The sequence below is a fragment of the Procambarus clarkii genome, chromosome 40, assembly GCF_040958095.1.
Source record: "Procambarus clarkii isolate CNS0578487 chromosome 40, FALCON_Pclarkii_2.0, whole genome shotgun sequence".
Lineage (NCBI taxonomy): Eukaryota > Metazoa > Arthropoda > Malacostraca > Decapoda > Cambaridae > Procambarus > Procambarus clarkii.
Genome location: NC_091189.1, coordinates 39267142 through 39285367, shown reverse-complemented (window position 1 = coordinate 39285367; position 18226 = coordinate 39267142). Strand labels below are relative to the sequence as shown.

General features: G+C 51.9%; 1 protein-coding gene across 2 annotated transcripts in view; it reads right to left on the bottom strand.

The window, feature by feature from the left end:
- Window positions 1–18226, bottom strand: part of LOC123757801 (uncharacterized) — a 131601-nt gene extending 113375 nt beyond the window's left edge. The window contains exon 1 of one of the 2 annotated variants that reach the window (XM_069339003.1): window positions 18059–18226. In XM_069339003.1, the coding sequence (XP_069195104.1) occupies window positions 18059–18136 (78 nt within the window). In that variant the 5' untranslated portion in view covers window positions 18137–18226. The remainder of the gene's footprint in view (window positions 1–18058) is intronic. The other variant, XM_069339002.1, reaches the window with a different exon arrangement.

Genomic DNA, 18226 nt, shown 5'->3' with positions numbered 1-18226 from the left:
CAGTACCGGGAGGAACACGTACCATACAACAGTACCGGGAGGAACACGTACCATACAACAGTACCGGGAGGAACACATACAACAGTACCGGGAGGAACACGTACCATACAACAGTACCGGGAGGAACACATACAACAGTACCGGGAGGAACACATACAACAGTACCGGGAGGAACACGTACCATACAACAGTACCGGGAGGAACACGTACAACAGTACTGGGAGGAACACGTTCCATACAACAGTACCGGGAGGAACACGTACAACAGTACTGGGAGGAACACGTACCATACAACAGTACCGGGAGGAACACGTACCATACAACAGTACCGGGAGGAACAGGTACAACAGTACCGGGAGGAACACATACAACAGTACCGGGAGGAACACATACAACAGTACCGGGAGGAACACGTACAACAGTACCGGGAGGAACACATACAACAGTACCGGGAGGAACACGTACAACAGTACCGGGAGGAACACGTACAACAGTACCGGGAGGAACACGTACCATACAACAGTACCGGGAGGAACACGTACAACAGTACCGGGAGGAACACGTACCATACAACAGTACCGGGAGGAACACGTACCATACAACAGTACCGGGAGGAACACGTACCATACAACAGTACCGGGAGGAACACGTACCATACAACAGTACCGGGAGGAACACGTACCATACAACAGTACCGGGAGGAACACGTACAACAGTACCGGGAGGAACACATACAACAGTACCGGGAGGAACACGTACAACAGTACCGGGAGGAACACATACAACAGTACCGGGAGGAACACATACAACAGTACCGGGAGGAACACGTACAACAGTACCGGGAGGAACACGTACAACAGTACCGGGAGGAACACATACAACAGTACCGGGAGGAACACGTACAACAGTACCGGGAGGAACACATACAACAGTACCGGGAGGAACACGTACAACAGTACCGGGAGGAACACGTACAACAGTACCGGGAGGAACACGTACCATACAACAGTACCGGGAGGAACACGTACCATACAACAGTACCGGGAGGAACACGTACAACAGTACCGGGAGGAACACGTACCATACAACAGTACCGGGAGGAACACGTACCATACAACAGTACCGGGAGGAACACGTACCATACAACAGTACCGGGAGGAACACGTACAACAGTACCGGGAGGAACACGTACCATACAACAGTACCGGGAGGAACACATACCATACAACAGTACCGGGAGGAACACGTACCATACAACAGTACCGGGAGGAACACATACCATACAACAGTACCGGGAGGAACACGTACCATACAACAGTACCGGGAGGAACACGTACCATACAACAGTACCGGGAGGAACACGTACAACAGTACCGGGAGGAACACGTACCATACAACAGTACCGGGAGGAACACGTACCATACAACAGTACCGGGAGGAACACGTACAACAGTACCGGGAGGAACATGTACCATACAACAGTACCGGGAGGAACACGTACAACAGTACTGGGAGGAACACATACAACAGTACCGGGAGGAACACGTACCATACAACAGTACCGGGAGGAACATGTACAACAGTACCGGGAGGAACACGTACCATACAACAGTACCGGGAGGAACACGTACAACAGTACCGGGAGGAACACGTACAACAGTACCGGGAGGAACACATACAACAGTACCGGGAGGAACACGTACAACAGTACCGGGAGGAACACGTACAACAGTACCGGGAGGAACACGTACAACAGTACCGGGAGGAACACGTACAACAGTACCGGGAGGAACACGTACCATACAACAGTACCGGGAGGAACACATACCATACAACAGTACCGGGAGGAACACGTACCATACAACAGTACCGGGAGGAACACATACAACAGTACCGGGAGGAACACGTACCATACAACAGTACTGGGAGGAACATGTACAACAGTACCGGGAGGAACATGTACAACAGTACCGGGAGGAACACGTACACATACAACAGTACCGGGAGGAACACGTACAACAGTACCGGGAGGAACACATACAACAGTACCGGGAGGAACACGTACCATACAACAGTACCGGGAGGAACATGTACAACAGTACCGGGAGGAACACGTACCATACAACAGTACCGGGAGGAACACATGCAACAGTACCGGGAGGAACACGTACAACAGTACCGGGAGGAACACGTACCATACAACAGTACCGGGAGGAACACGTACAACAGTACCGGGAGGAACACGTACCATACAACAGTACCGGGAGGAACACATACAACAGTACCGGGAGGAACACATACAACAGTACCGGGAGGAACACGTACAACAGTACCGGGAGGAACACATACAACAGTACCGGGAGGAACACGTACAACAGTACCGGGAGGAACACGTACAACAGTACCGGGAGGAACACGTACAACAGTACCGGGAGGAACACGTACAACAGTACCGGGAGGAACACATACAACAGTACCGGGAGGAACACGTACAACAGTACCGGGAGGAACACGTACAACAGTACCGGGAGGAACACGTACAACAGTACCGGGAGGAACACATACAACAGTACCGGGAGGAACACGTACAACAGTACCGGGAGGAACACGTACCATACAACAGTACCGGGAGGAACATGTACAACAGTACCGGGAGGAACACGTACCATACAACAGTACCGGGAGGAACACATACAACAGTACCGGGAGGAACACGTACACATACAACAGTACCGGGAGGAACACGTACAACAGTACCGGGAGGAACACGTACAACAGTACCGGGAGGAACACATACAACAGTACCGGGAGGAACACGTACAACAGTACCGGGAGGAACACGTACAACAGTACCGGGAGGAACACGTACAACAGTACCGGGAGGAACACATACAACAGTACCGGGAGGAACACGTACAACAGTACCGGGAGGAACACGTACCATACAACAGTACCGGGAGGAACATGTACAACAGTACCGGGAGGAATACATACAACAGTACCGGGAGGAACACGTACAACAGTACTGGGAGGAACACGTACACATACAACAGTACCGGGAGGAACACGTACCATACAACAGTACCGGGAGGAACACGTACAACAGTACCAGGAGGAACACATACAACAGTACCGGGAGGAACACATACAACAGTACCGGGAGGAACACATACAACAGTACCGGGAGGAACACATACAACAGTACCGGGAGGAACACATACAACAGTACCGGGAGGAACACGTACCATACAACAGTACCGAGAGGAACACGTACACATACAACAGTACCGGGAGGAACACATACAACAGTACCGGGAGGAACACATACAACAGTACCGGGAGGAACACATACAACAGTACCGGGAGGAACACATACAACTGTACCGGGAGGAACACGTACCATAGAACAGTACCGGGAGGAACACGTACCATACAACAGTACCGGGAGGAACACATACAACAGTACCGGGAGGAACACGTACCATACAACAGTACCGGGAGGAACACATACAACAGTACCGGGAGGAACACGTACAACAGTACCGGGAGGAACACGTACAACAGTACCGGGAGGAACACGTACAACAGTACCGGGAGGAACACGTACCATACAACAGTACCAGGAGGAACACGTACCATACAACAGTACCGGGAGGAACACGTACCATACAACAGTACCGGGAGGAACACGTACAACAGTACCGGGAGGAACACGTACCATACAACAGTACCGGGAGGAACACATACAACAGTACCGGGAGGAACACGTACCATACAACAGTACCGGGAGGAACACATACAACAGTACCGGGAGGAACACGTACCATACAACAGTACCGGGAGGAACACGTACCATACAACAGTACCGGGAGGAACACATACAACAGTACCGGGAGGAACACGTACAACAGTACCGGGAGGAACACGTACAACAGTACCGGGAGGAACACGTACAACAGTACCGGGAGGAACACATACAACAGTACCGGGAGGAACACATACAACAGTACCGGGAGGAACACATACAACAGTACCGGGAGGAACACATACAACAGTACCGGGAGGAACACGTACCATACAACAGTACCGGGAGGAACACATACAACAGTACCGGGAGGAACACGTACAACAGTACCGGGAGGAACACGTACAACAGTACCGGGAGGAACACGTACCATACAACAGTACCGGGAGGAACACATACAACAGTACCGGGAGGAACACGTACAACAGTACCGGGAGGAACACGTACCATACAACAGTACCGGGAGGAACACGTACAACAGTACCGGGAGGAACACGTACCATACAACAGTACCGGGAGGAACACGTACCATACAACAGTACCGGGAGGAACACGTACAACAGTACCGGGAGGAACACGTACAACAGTACCGGGAGGAACACGTACAACAGTACCGGGAGGAACACGTACAACAGTACCGGGAGGAACACGTACAACAGTACCGGGAGGAACACGTACCATACAACAGTACCGGGAGGAACACATACCATACAACAGTACCGGGAGGAACACGTACCATACAACAGTACCGGGAGGAACACGTACCATACAACAGTACCGGGAGGAACATGTACAACAGTACCGGGAGGAACACGTACAACAGTACCGGGAGGAACACATACAACAGTACCGGGAGGAACACGTACCATACTACAGTACCGGGAGGAACATGTACAACAGTACCGGGAGGAACATGTACAACAGTACCGGGAGGAACACGTACACATACAACAGTACCGGGAGGAACACGTACCATACAACAGTAACGGGAGGAACACGTACAACAGTACCGGGAGGAACACATACAACAGTACCGGGAGGAACACGTACCATACAACAGTACCGGGAGGAACATGTACAACAGCACCGGGAGGATCACGTACCATACAACAGTACCGGGAGGAACACATACAACAGTACCGGGAGGAACACGTACCATACAACAGTACCGGGAGGAACACATACAACAGTACCGGGAGGAACACGTACCATACAACAGTACCGGGAGGAACACGTACAACAGTACCGGGAGGAACACGTACCATACAACAGTACCGGGAGGAACACGTACAACAGTACCGGGAGGAACACGTACCATACAACAGTACTGGGAGGAACACGTACAACAGTACCGGGAGGAACACATACAACAGTACCGGGAGGAACACATACAACAGTACCGGGAGGAACACGTACAACAGTACCGGGAAGAACACGTACAAAAGTACCGGGAGGAACACATACAACAGTACCGGGAGGAACACGTACAACAGTACCGGGAGGAACACGTACAACAGTACCGGGAGGAACACGTACCATATAACAGTACCGGGAGGAACACATACAACAGTACCGGGAGGATCACGTACAACAGTACCGGGAGGAACACGTACAACAGTACCGGGAGGAACACGTACACATACAACAGTACCGGGAGGAACACGTACAACAGTACCGGGAGGAACACATACAACAGTACCGGGAGGAACACGTACAACAATACCGGGAGGAACACGTACAACAGTACCGGGAGGAACACATACAACAGTACCGGGAGGAACACATACAACAGTACCGGGAGGAACACATACAACAGTACCGGGAGGAACACGTACAACAGTACCGGGAGGAACACGTACAACAGTACCGGGAGGAACACGTACAACAGTACCGGGAGGAACACATACAACAGTACCGGGAGGAACACATACAACAGTACCGGGAGGAACACATACAACAGTACCGGGAGGAACACATACAACAGTACCGGGAGGAACACGTACCATACAACAGTACCGGAAGGAACACATACAACAGTACCGGGAGGAACACGTACAACAGTACCGGGAGGAACACGTACAACAGTACCGGGAGGAAACACGTACCATACAACAGTACCGGGAGGAACACATACAACAGTACCGGGAGGAACACGTACAACAGTACCGGGAGGAACACGTACCATACAACAGTACCGGGAGGAACACGTACAACAGTACCGGGAGGAACACGTACCATACAACAGTACCGGGAGGAACACGTACCATACAACAGTACCGGAGGAACACGTACAACAGTACCGGGAGGAACACGTACAACAGTACCGGGAGGAACACGTACAACAGTACCGGGAGGAACACGTACAACAGTACCGGGAGGAACACGTACAACAGTACCGGGAGGAACACGTACCATACAACAGTACCGGGAGGAACACATACCATACAACAGTACCGGGAGGAACACGTACCATACAACAGTACCGGGAGGAACACGTACCATACAACAGTACCGGGAGGAACATGTACAACAGTACCGGGAGGAACACGTACAACAGTACCGGGAGGAACACATACAACAGTACCGGGAGGAACACGTACCATACTACAGTACCGGGAGGAACATGTACAACAGTACCGGGAGGAACATGTACAACAGTACCGGGAGGAACACGTACACATACAACAGTACCGGGAGGAACACTTACCATACAACAGTAACGGGAGGAACACGTACAACAGTACCGGGAGGAACACGTACAACAGTACCGGGAGGAACACATACAACAGTACCGGGAGGAACACGTACCATACAACAGTACCGGGAGGAACATGTACAACAGCACCGGGAGGATCACGTACCATACAACAGTACCGGGAGGAACACATACAACAGTACCGGGAGGAACACGTACAACAGTACCGGGAGGAACACGTACCATACAACAGTACCGGGAGGAACACATACAACAGTACCGGGAGGAACACGTACAACAGTACCGGGAGGAACACATACAACAGTACCGGGAGGAACACGTACAACAGTACCGGGAGGAACACGTACAACAGTACCGGGAGGAACACGTTCAACAGTACCGGGAGGAACACATACAACAGTACCGGGAGGAACACGTACCATACAACAGTACCGGGAGGAACATGTACAACAGTACCGGGAGGAACATGTACAACAGTACCGGGAGGAACACGTACACATACAACAGTACCGGGAGGAACACGTACCATACAACAGTACCGGGAGGAACACGTACAACAGTACCGGGAGGAACACATACAACAGTACCGGGAGGAACACGTACCATACAACAGTACCGGGAGGAACATGTACAACAGTACCGGGAGGATCACGTACCATACAACAGTACCGGGAGGAACACATACAACAGTACCGGGAGGAACACGTACAACAGTACCGGGAGGAACACGTACCATACAACAGTACCGGGAGGAACACATACAACAGTACCGGGAGGAACACGTACAACAGTACCGGGAGGAACACGTACCATACAACAGTACCGGGAGGAACACATACAACAGTACCGGGAGGAACACGTACAACAGTACCGGGAGGAACACATACAACAGTACCGGGAGGAACACGTACAACAGTACCGGGAGGAACACGTACAACAGTACCGGGAGGAACACGTACAACAGTACCGGGAGGAACACGTACAACAGTACCGGGAGGAACACGTACAACAGTACCGGGAGGAACACATACAACAGTACCGGGAGGAACACGTACAACAGTACCGGGAGGAACACGTACAACAGTACCGGGTGGAACACATACAAGAGTACCGGGAGGAACACGTACAACAGTACCGGGAGGAACACGTACCATACAACAGTACCGGGAGGAACACGTACCATACAACAGTACCGGGAGGAACACGTACAACAGTACCGGGAGGAACACGTACAACAGTACCGGGAGGAACACGTACAACAGTACCGGGAGGAACACGTACAACAGTACCGGGAGGAACACGTACAACAGTACCGGGAGGAACACGTACAACAGTACCGGGAGGAACACGTACCATACAACAGTACCGGGAGGAACACATACCATACAACAGTACCGGGAGGAACACGTACCATACAACAGTACCGGGAGGAACACGTACCATACAACAGTACCGGGAGGAACACGTACCATACAACAGTACCGGGAGGAACACGTACCATACAACAGTACCGGGAGGAACACGTACAACAGTACCGGGAGGAACACATACAACAGTACCGGGAGGAACACGTACCATACAACAGTACCGGGAGGAACATGTACAACAGTACCGGGAGGATCACGTACCATACAACAGTACCGGGAGGAACACATACAACAGTACCGGGAGGAACACGTACAACAGTACCGGGAGGAACACGTACCATACAACAGTACCGGGAGGAACACGTACAACAGTACCGGGAGGAACACGTACAACAGTACCGGGAGGAACACGTACACATACAACAGTACCGGGAGGAACACATACAACAGTACCGGGAGGAACACGTACAACAGTACCGGGAGGAACACATACAACAGTACCGGGAGGAACACGTACAACAGTACCGGGAGGAACACATACAACAGTACCGGGAGGAACACATACAACAGTACCGGGAGGAACACGTACAACAGTACCGGGAGGAACACATACAACAGTACCGGGAGGAACACATACAACAGTACCGGGAGGAACACGTACAACAGTACCGGGAGGAACACGTACAACAGTACCGGGAGAAACACGTACCATACAACAGTACCGGGAGGAACACGTACCATACAACAGTACCGGGAGGAACACATACAACAGTACCGGGAGGAGCACGTACAACAGTACCGGGAGGAACACATACAACAGTACCGGGAGGAACACATACAACAGTACCGGGAGGAACACGTACAACAGTACCGGGAGGAACACATACAACAGTACCGGGAGGAACACATACAACAGTACCGGGAGGAACACGTACCATACAACAGTACCGGGAGGAACACATACAACAGTACCGGGAGGAACACGTACCATACAACAGTACCGGGAGGAACACGTACCATACAACAGTACCGGGAGGAACACGTACCATACAACAGTACCGGGAGAAACACGTACCATACAACAGTACCGGGAGGAACACGTACCATACAATAGTACCGGGAGGAACACGTACCATACAACAGTACCGGGAGGAACACGTACCATACAACAGTACCGGGAGGAACACGTACAACAGTACTGGGAGGAACACGTACCATACAACAGTACCGGGAGGAACACGTACCATACAACAGTACCGGGAGGAACACGTACCATACAACAGTACCGGGAGGAACACATACAACAGTACCGGGAGGAACACGTACCATACAACAGTACCGGGAGGAACACATACAACAGTACCGGGAGGAACACATACAACAGTACCGGGAGGAACACGTACCATACAACAGTACCGGGAGGAACACATACAACAGTACCGGGAGGAACACGTACAACAGTACCGGGAGGAACACATACAACAGTACCGGGAGGAACACGTACAACAGTACCGGGAGGAACACATACAACAGTACCGGGAGGAACACATACAACAGTACCGGGAGGAACACGTACAACAGTACCGGGAGGAACACGTACAACAGTACCGGGAGGAACACATACAACAGTACCGGGAGGAACACATACAACAGTACCGGGAGGAACACGTACAACAGTACCGGGAGGAACACATACAACAGTACCGGGAGGAACACGTACAACAGTACCGGGAGGAACACGTACAACAGTACCGGGAGGAACACGTACCATACACCAGTACCGGGAGGAACACGTACCATACAACAGTACCGGGAGGAACACGTACAACAGTACCGGGAGGAACACGTACCATACAACAGTACCGGGAGGAACACGTACCATACAACAGTACCGGGAGGAACACGTACAACAGTACCGGGAGGAACACGTACCATACAACAGTACCGGGAGGAACACATACCATACAACAGTACCGGGAGGAACACGTACCATACAACAGTACCGGGAGGAACACGTACCATACAACAGTACCGGGAGGAACACGTACAACAGTACCGGGAGGAACACGTACCATACAACAGTACCGGGAGGAACACGTACCATACAACAGTACCGGGAGGAACACGTACAACAGTACCGGGAGGAACATGTACCATACAACAGTACCGGGAGGAACACGTACAACAGTACTGGGAGGAACACATACAACAGTACCGGGAGGAACACGTACCATACAACAGTACCGGGAGGAACATGTACAACAGTACCGGGAGGAACACGTACCATACAACAGTACCGGGAGGAACACGTACAACAGTACCGGGAGGAACACGTACAACAGTACCGGGAGGAACACATACAACAGTACCGGGAGGAACACGTACAACAGTACCGGGAGGAACACGTACAACAGTACCGGGAGGAACACGTACAACAGTACCGGGATGAACACGTACAACAGTACCGGGAGGAACACGTACCATACAACAGTACCGGGAGGAACACATACCATACAACAGTACCGGGAGGAACACGTACCATACAACAGTACCGGGAGGAACACATACAACAGTACCGGGAGGAACACGTACCATACAACAGTACTGGGAGGAACATGTACAACAGTACCGGGAGGAACATGTACAACAGTACCGGGAGGAACACGTACACATACAACAGTACCGGGAGGAACACGTACAACAGTACCGGGAGGAACACATACAACAGTACCGGGAGGAACACGTACCATACAACAGTACCGGGAGGAACATGTACAACAGTACCGGGAGGAACACGTACCATACAACAGTACCGGGAGGAACACATACAACAGTACCGGGAGGAACACGTACAACAGTACCGGGAGGAACACGTACCATACAACAGTACCGGGAGGAACACGTACCTTACAACAGTACCGGGAGGAACACATACAACAGTACCGGGAGGAACACATACAACAGTACCGGGAGGAACACATACAACAGTACCGGGAGGAACACATACAACAGTACCGGGAGGAACACGTACAACAGTACCGGGAGGAACACGTACAACAGTACCGGGAGGAACACGTACAACAGTACCGGGAGGAACACGTACAACAGTACCGGGAGGAACACGTACAACAGTACCGGGAGGAACACGTACAACAGTACCGGGAGGAACACGTACAACAGTACCGGGAGGAACACGTACAACAGTACCGGGAGGAACACATACAACAGTACCGGGAGGAACACGTACAACAGTACCGGGAGGAACACGTACCATACAACAGTACCGGGAGGAACATGTACAACAGTACCGGGAGGAACACGTACCATACAACAGTACCGGGAGGAACACATACAACAGTACCGGGAGGAACACGTACACATACAACAGTACCGGGAGGAACACGTACAACAGTACCGGGATGAACACGTACAACAGTACCGGGAGGAACACATACAACAGTACCGGGAGGAACACGTACAACAGTACCGGGAGGAACACGTACAACAGTACCGGGAGGAACACGTACAACAGTACCGGGAGGAACACGTACAACAGTACCGGGAGCAACACGTACAACAGTACCGGGAGGAACACGTACCATACAACAGTACCGGGAGGAACATGTACAACAGTACCGGGAGGAACACATACAACAGTACCGGGAGGAACACGTACAACAGTACTGGGAGGAACACGTACACATACAACAGTACCGGGAGGAACACGTACCATACAACAGTACCGGGAGGAACACGTACAACAGTACCAGGAGGAACACATACAACAGTACCGGGAGGAACACATACAACAGTACCGGGAGGAACACATACAACAGTACCGGGAGGAACACATACAACAGTACCGGGAGGAACACATACAACAGTACCGGGAGGAACACGTACCATACAACAGTACCGAGAGGAACACGTACACATACAACAGTACCGGGAGGAACACATACAACAGTACCGGGAGGAACACATACAACAGTACCGGGAGGAACACATACAACAGTACCGGGAGGAACACATACAACTGTACCGGGAGGAACACGTACCATAGAACAGTACCGGGAGGAACACGTACCATACAACAGTACCGGGAGGAACACATACAACAGTACCGGGAGGAACACGTACCATACAACAGTACCGGGAGGAACACATACAACAGTACCGGGAGGAACACGTACAACAGTACCGGGAGGAACACGTACAACAGTACCGGGAGGAACACGTACAACAGTACCGGGAGGAACACGTACCATACAACAGTACCAGGAGGAACACGTACCATACAACAGTACCGGGAGGAACACGTACCATACAACAGTACCGGGAGGAACACGTACCATACAACAGTACCGGGAGGAACACGTACAACAGTACCGGGAGGAACACGTACCATACAACAGTACCGGGAGGAACACATACAACAGTACCGGGAGGAACACGTACCATACAACAGTACCGGGAGGAACACATACAACAGTACCGGGAGGAACACGTACCATACAACAGTACCGGGAGGAACACGTACCATACAACAGTACCGGGAGGAACACATACAACAGTACCGGGAGGAACACGTACAACAGTACCGGGAGGAACACGTACAACAGTACCGGGAGGAACACGTACAACAGTACCGGGAGGAACACATACAACAGTACCGGGAGGAACACATACAACAGTACCGGGAGGAACACATACAACAGTACCGGGAGGAACACATACAACAGTACCGGGAGGAACACGTACCATACAACAGTACCGGGAGGAACACATATAACAGTACCGGGAGGAACACGTACAACAGTACCGGGAGGAACACGTACAACAGTACCGGGAGGAACACGTACCATACAACAGTACCGGGAGGAACACATACAACAGTACCGGGAGGAACACGTACAACAGTACCGGGAGGAACACGTACCATACAACAGTACCGGGAGGAACACGTACAACAGTACCGGGAGGAACACGTACCATACAACAGTACCGGGAGGAACACGTACCATACAACAGTACCGGGAGGAACACGTACAACAGTACAGGGAGGAACACGTACAACAGTACCGGGAGGAACACGTACAACAGTACGGGGAGGAACACGTACAACAGTACCGGGAGGAACACGTACAACAGTACCGGGAGGAACACGTACAACAGTACCGGGAGGAACACATACAACAGTACCGGGAGGAACACGTACAACAGTACCGGGAGGAACACGTACAACAGTACCGGGAGGAACACGTACAACAGTACCGGGAGGAACACGTACAACAGTACCGGGAGGAACACATACAACAGTACCGGGAGGAACACGTACCATACTACAGTACCGGGAGGAACATGTACAACAGTACCGGGAGGAACATGTACAACAGTACCGGGAGGAACACGTACACATACAACAGTACCGGGAGGAACACGTACCATACAACAGTAACGGGAGGAACACGTACAACAGTACCGGGAGGAACACATACAACAGTACCGGGAGGAACACGTACCATACAACAGTACCGGGAGGAACATGTACAACAGCACCGGGAGGATCACGTACCATACAACAGTACCGGGAGGAACACATACAACAGTACCGGGAGGAACACGTACAACAGTACCGGGAGGAACACGTACCATACAACAGTACCGGGAGGAACACATACAACAGTACCGGGAGGAACACGTACAACAGTACCGGGAGGAACACATACAACAGTACCGGGAGGAACACGTACAACAGTACCGGGAGGAACACGTACAACAGTACCGGGAGGAACATGTACAACAGTACCGGGAGGAACACGTACACATACAACAGTACCGGGAGGAACACGTACCATACAACAGTACAGGGAGGAACGCGTACAACAGTACCGGGAGGAACACATACAACAGTACCGGGAGGAACACGTACCATACAACAGTACCGGGAGGAACATGTACAACAGTACCGGGAGGATCACGTACCATACAACAGTACCGGGAGGAACACATACAACAGTACCGGGAGGAACACGTACAACAGTACCGGGTGGAACACATACAACAGTACCGGGAGGAACACGTACAACAGTACCGGGAGGAACACGTACCATACAACAGTACCGGGAGGAACACGTACCATACAACAGTACCGGGAGGAACACGTACAACAGTACCGGGAGGAACACGTACAACAGTACCGGGAGGAACACGTACAACAGTACCGGGAGGAACACGTACAACAGTACCGGGAGGAACACGTACAACAGTACCGGGAGGAACACGTACAACAGTACCGGGAGGAACACGTACCATACAACAGTACCGGGAGGAACACATACCATACAACAGTACCGGGAGGAACACGTACCATACAACAGTACCGGGAGGAACACGTACCATACAACAGTACCGGGAGGAACACGTACCATACAACAGTACCGGGAGGAACACGTACCATACAACAGTACCGGGAGGAACACGTACAACAGTACCGGGAGGAACACATACAACAGTACCGGGAGGAACACGTACCATACAACAGTACCGGGAGGAACATGTACAACAGTACCGGGAGGATCACGTACCATACAACAGTACCGGGAGGAACACGTACAACAGTACCGGGAGGAACACGTACCATACAACAGTACCGGGAGGAACACATACAACAGTACCGGGAGGAACACGTACAACAGTACCGGGAGGAACACATACAACAGTACCGGGAGGAACACGTACAACAGTACCGGGAGGAACACGTACAACAGTACCGGGAGGAACACGTACAACAGTACCGGGAGGAACACGTACAACAGTACCGGGAGGAACACATACAACAGTACCGGGAGGAACACGTACAACAGTACCGGGAGGAACACGTACAACAGTACCGGGAGGAACACGTACAACAGTACCGGGAGGAACACATACAACAGTACCGGGAGGAACACGTACAACAGTACCGGGAGGAACACGTACCATACAACAGTACCGGGAGGAACATGTACAACAGTACTGGGAGGAACACGTACCATACAACAGTACCGGGAGGAACACATACAACAGTACCGGGAGGAACACGTACACATACAACAGTACCGGGAGGAACACGTACAACAGTACCGGGAGGAACACGTACAACAGTACCGGGAGGAACACATACAACAGTACCGGGAGGAACACGTACAACAGTACCGGGAGGAACACGTACAACAGTACCGGGAGGAACACGTACAACAGTACCGGGAGGAACACATACAACAGTACCGGAAGGAACACGTACAACAGTACCGGGAGGAACACGTACAATACAACAGTACCGGGAGGAACATGTACAACAGTACCGGGAGGAACACGTACACATACAACAGTACCGGGAGGAACACGTACCATACAACAGTACCGGGAGGAACACGTACAACAGTACCAGGAGGAACACATACAACAGTACCGGGAGGAACACATACAACAGTACCGGGAGGAACACATACAACAGTACCGGGAGGAACACATACAACAGTACCGGGAGGAACACATACAACAGTACCGGGAGGAACACGTACCATACAACAGTACCGGGAGGAACACGTACACATACAACAGTACCGGGAGGAACACATACAACAGTACCGGGAGGAACACATACAACAGTACCGGGAGGAACACATACAACAGTACCGGGAGGAACACATACAACAGTACCGGGAGGAACACGTACCATACAACAGTACCGGGAGGAACATGTACAACAGTACCGGGAGGAACACATACAACAGTACCGGGAGGAACACATACAACAGTACCGGGAGGAACACGTACCATACAACAGTACCGGGAGGAACACATACAACAGTACCGGGAGGAACACGTACAACAGTACTGGGAGGAACACGTACAACAGTACCGGGAGGAACACGTACCATACAACAGTACCGGGAGGAACATGTACAACAGTACCGGGAGGAACACGTACAACAGTACCGGGAGGAACACGTACAACAGTACCGGGAGGAACACGTACCATACAACAGTACCGGGAGGAACACGTACCATACAACAGTACCGGGAAGAACACGTACCATACAACAGTACCGGGAGGAACATGTACAACAGTTCCGGGAGGAACACGTACCATACAACAGTACCGGGAGGAACACATACAACAGTACCGGGAGGAACACGTACCATACAACAGTACCGGGAGGAACACATACAACAGTACCGGGAGGAACACGTACCATACAACAGTACCGGGAGGAACACGTACCATACAACAGTACCGGGAGGAACACGTACCATACAACAGTACCGGGAGGAACACATACAACAGTACCGGGAGGAACACGTACAACAGTACCGGGAGGAACACATACAACAGTACCGGGAGGAACACATACAACAGTACCGGGAGGAACACGTACAACAGTACCGGGAGGAACACGTACAACAGTACCGGGAGGAACACGTACAACAGTACCGGGAGGAACACGTACCATACAACAGTACTGGGAGGAACACGTACAACAGTACCGGGAGGAACACGTACAACAGTACCGGGAGGAACACGTACCATACAACAGTACTGGGAGGAACACGTACAACAGTACCGGGAGGAACACATACAACAGTACCGGGAGGAACACGTACAACAGTACCGGGAGGAACACGTACAACAGTACCGGGAGGAACACGTACAACAGTACCGGGAGGAACACGTACAACAGTACCGGGAGGAACACGTACAACAGTACCGGGAGGAACACGTACAACAGTACCGGGAGGAACACGTACAACAGTACCGGGAGGAACACGTACAACAGTACCGGGAGGAACACGTACAACAGTACCGGGAGGAACACGTACAACAGTACCGGGAGGAACACGTACAACAGTACCGGGAGGAACACGTACAACAGTACCGGGAGGAACACGTACAACAGTACCGGGAGGAACACGTACAACAGTACCGGGAGGAACACGTACAACAGTACCGGGAGGAACACATACAACAGTACCGGGAGGAACACGTACAACAGTACCGGGAGGAACACGTACAACAGTACCGGGAGGAACACGTACAACAGTACCGGGAGGAACACGTACAACAGTACCGGGAGGAACACGTACAACAGTACCGGGAGGAACACGTACCATACAACAGTACCGGGAGGAACACGTACCATACAACAGTACCGGGAGGAACACGTACCATACAACAGTACCGGGAGGAACACGTACCATACAACAGTACCGGGAGGAACACGTACCATACAACAGTACCGGGAGGAACACGTACCATACAACAGTACCGGGAGGAACACGTACCATACAACAGTACCGGGAGGAACACGTACAACAGTACCGGGAGGAACACGTACAACAGTACCGGGAGGAACACGTACAACAGTACCGGGAGGAACACATACAACAGTACCGGGAGGAACACGTACAACAGTACCGGGAGGAACACATACAACAGTACCGGGAGGAACACGTACAACAGTACCGGGAGGAACACGTACAACAGTACCGGGAGGAACACGTACCATACAACAGTACCGGGAGGAACACGTACCATACAACAGTACCGGGAGGAACACGTACCATACAACAGTACCGGGAGGAACACGTACCATACAACAGTACCGGGAGGAACACGTACCATACAACAGTACCGGGAGGAACACGTACCATACAACAGTACCGGGAGGAACACGTACAACAGTACCGGGAGGAACACGTACAACAGTACCGGGAGGAACACGTACAACAGTACCGGGAGGAACACATACAACAGTACCGGGAGGAACACGTACAACAGTACCGGGAGGAACACGTACCATACAACAGTACCGGGAGGAACACGTACCATACAACAGTACCGGGAGGAACACGTACAACAGTACCGGGAGGAACACGTACAACAGTACCGGGAGGAACACGTACAACAGTACCGGGAGGAACACGTACAACAGTACCGGGAGGAACACGTACCATACAACAGTACCGGGAGGAACACGTACCATACAACAGTACCGGGAGGAACACGTACCATACAACAGTACCGGGAGGAACACGTACCATACAACAGTACCGGGAGGAACACGTACCATACAACAGTACCGGGAGGAACACGTACCATACAACAGTACCGGGAGGAACACGTACCATACAGTGTCTGATGGGAAGGTCAGCAACACAGCCCGTGATGAGCAGCACGAGTGACAGCCTCGCCACCTCGCCCATGTCCAGTGTGAGGACGGCCCTGGGGGGCGTGGTCACCCCTGGGGGGGCGTTGTCACCCCTGGGGGCGCGTGGTCACCCCTGGGGGGCGTG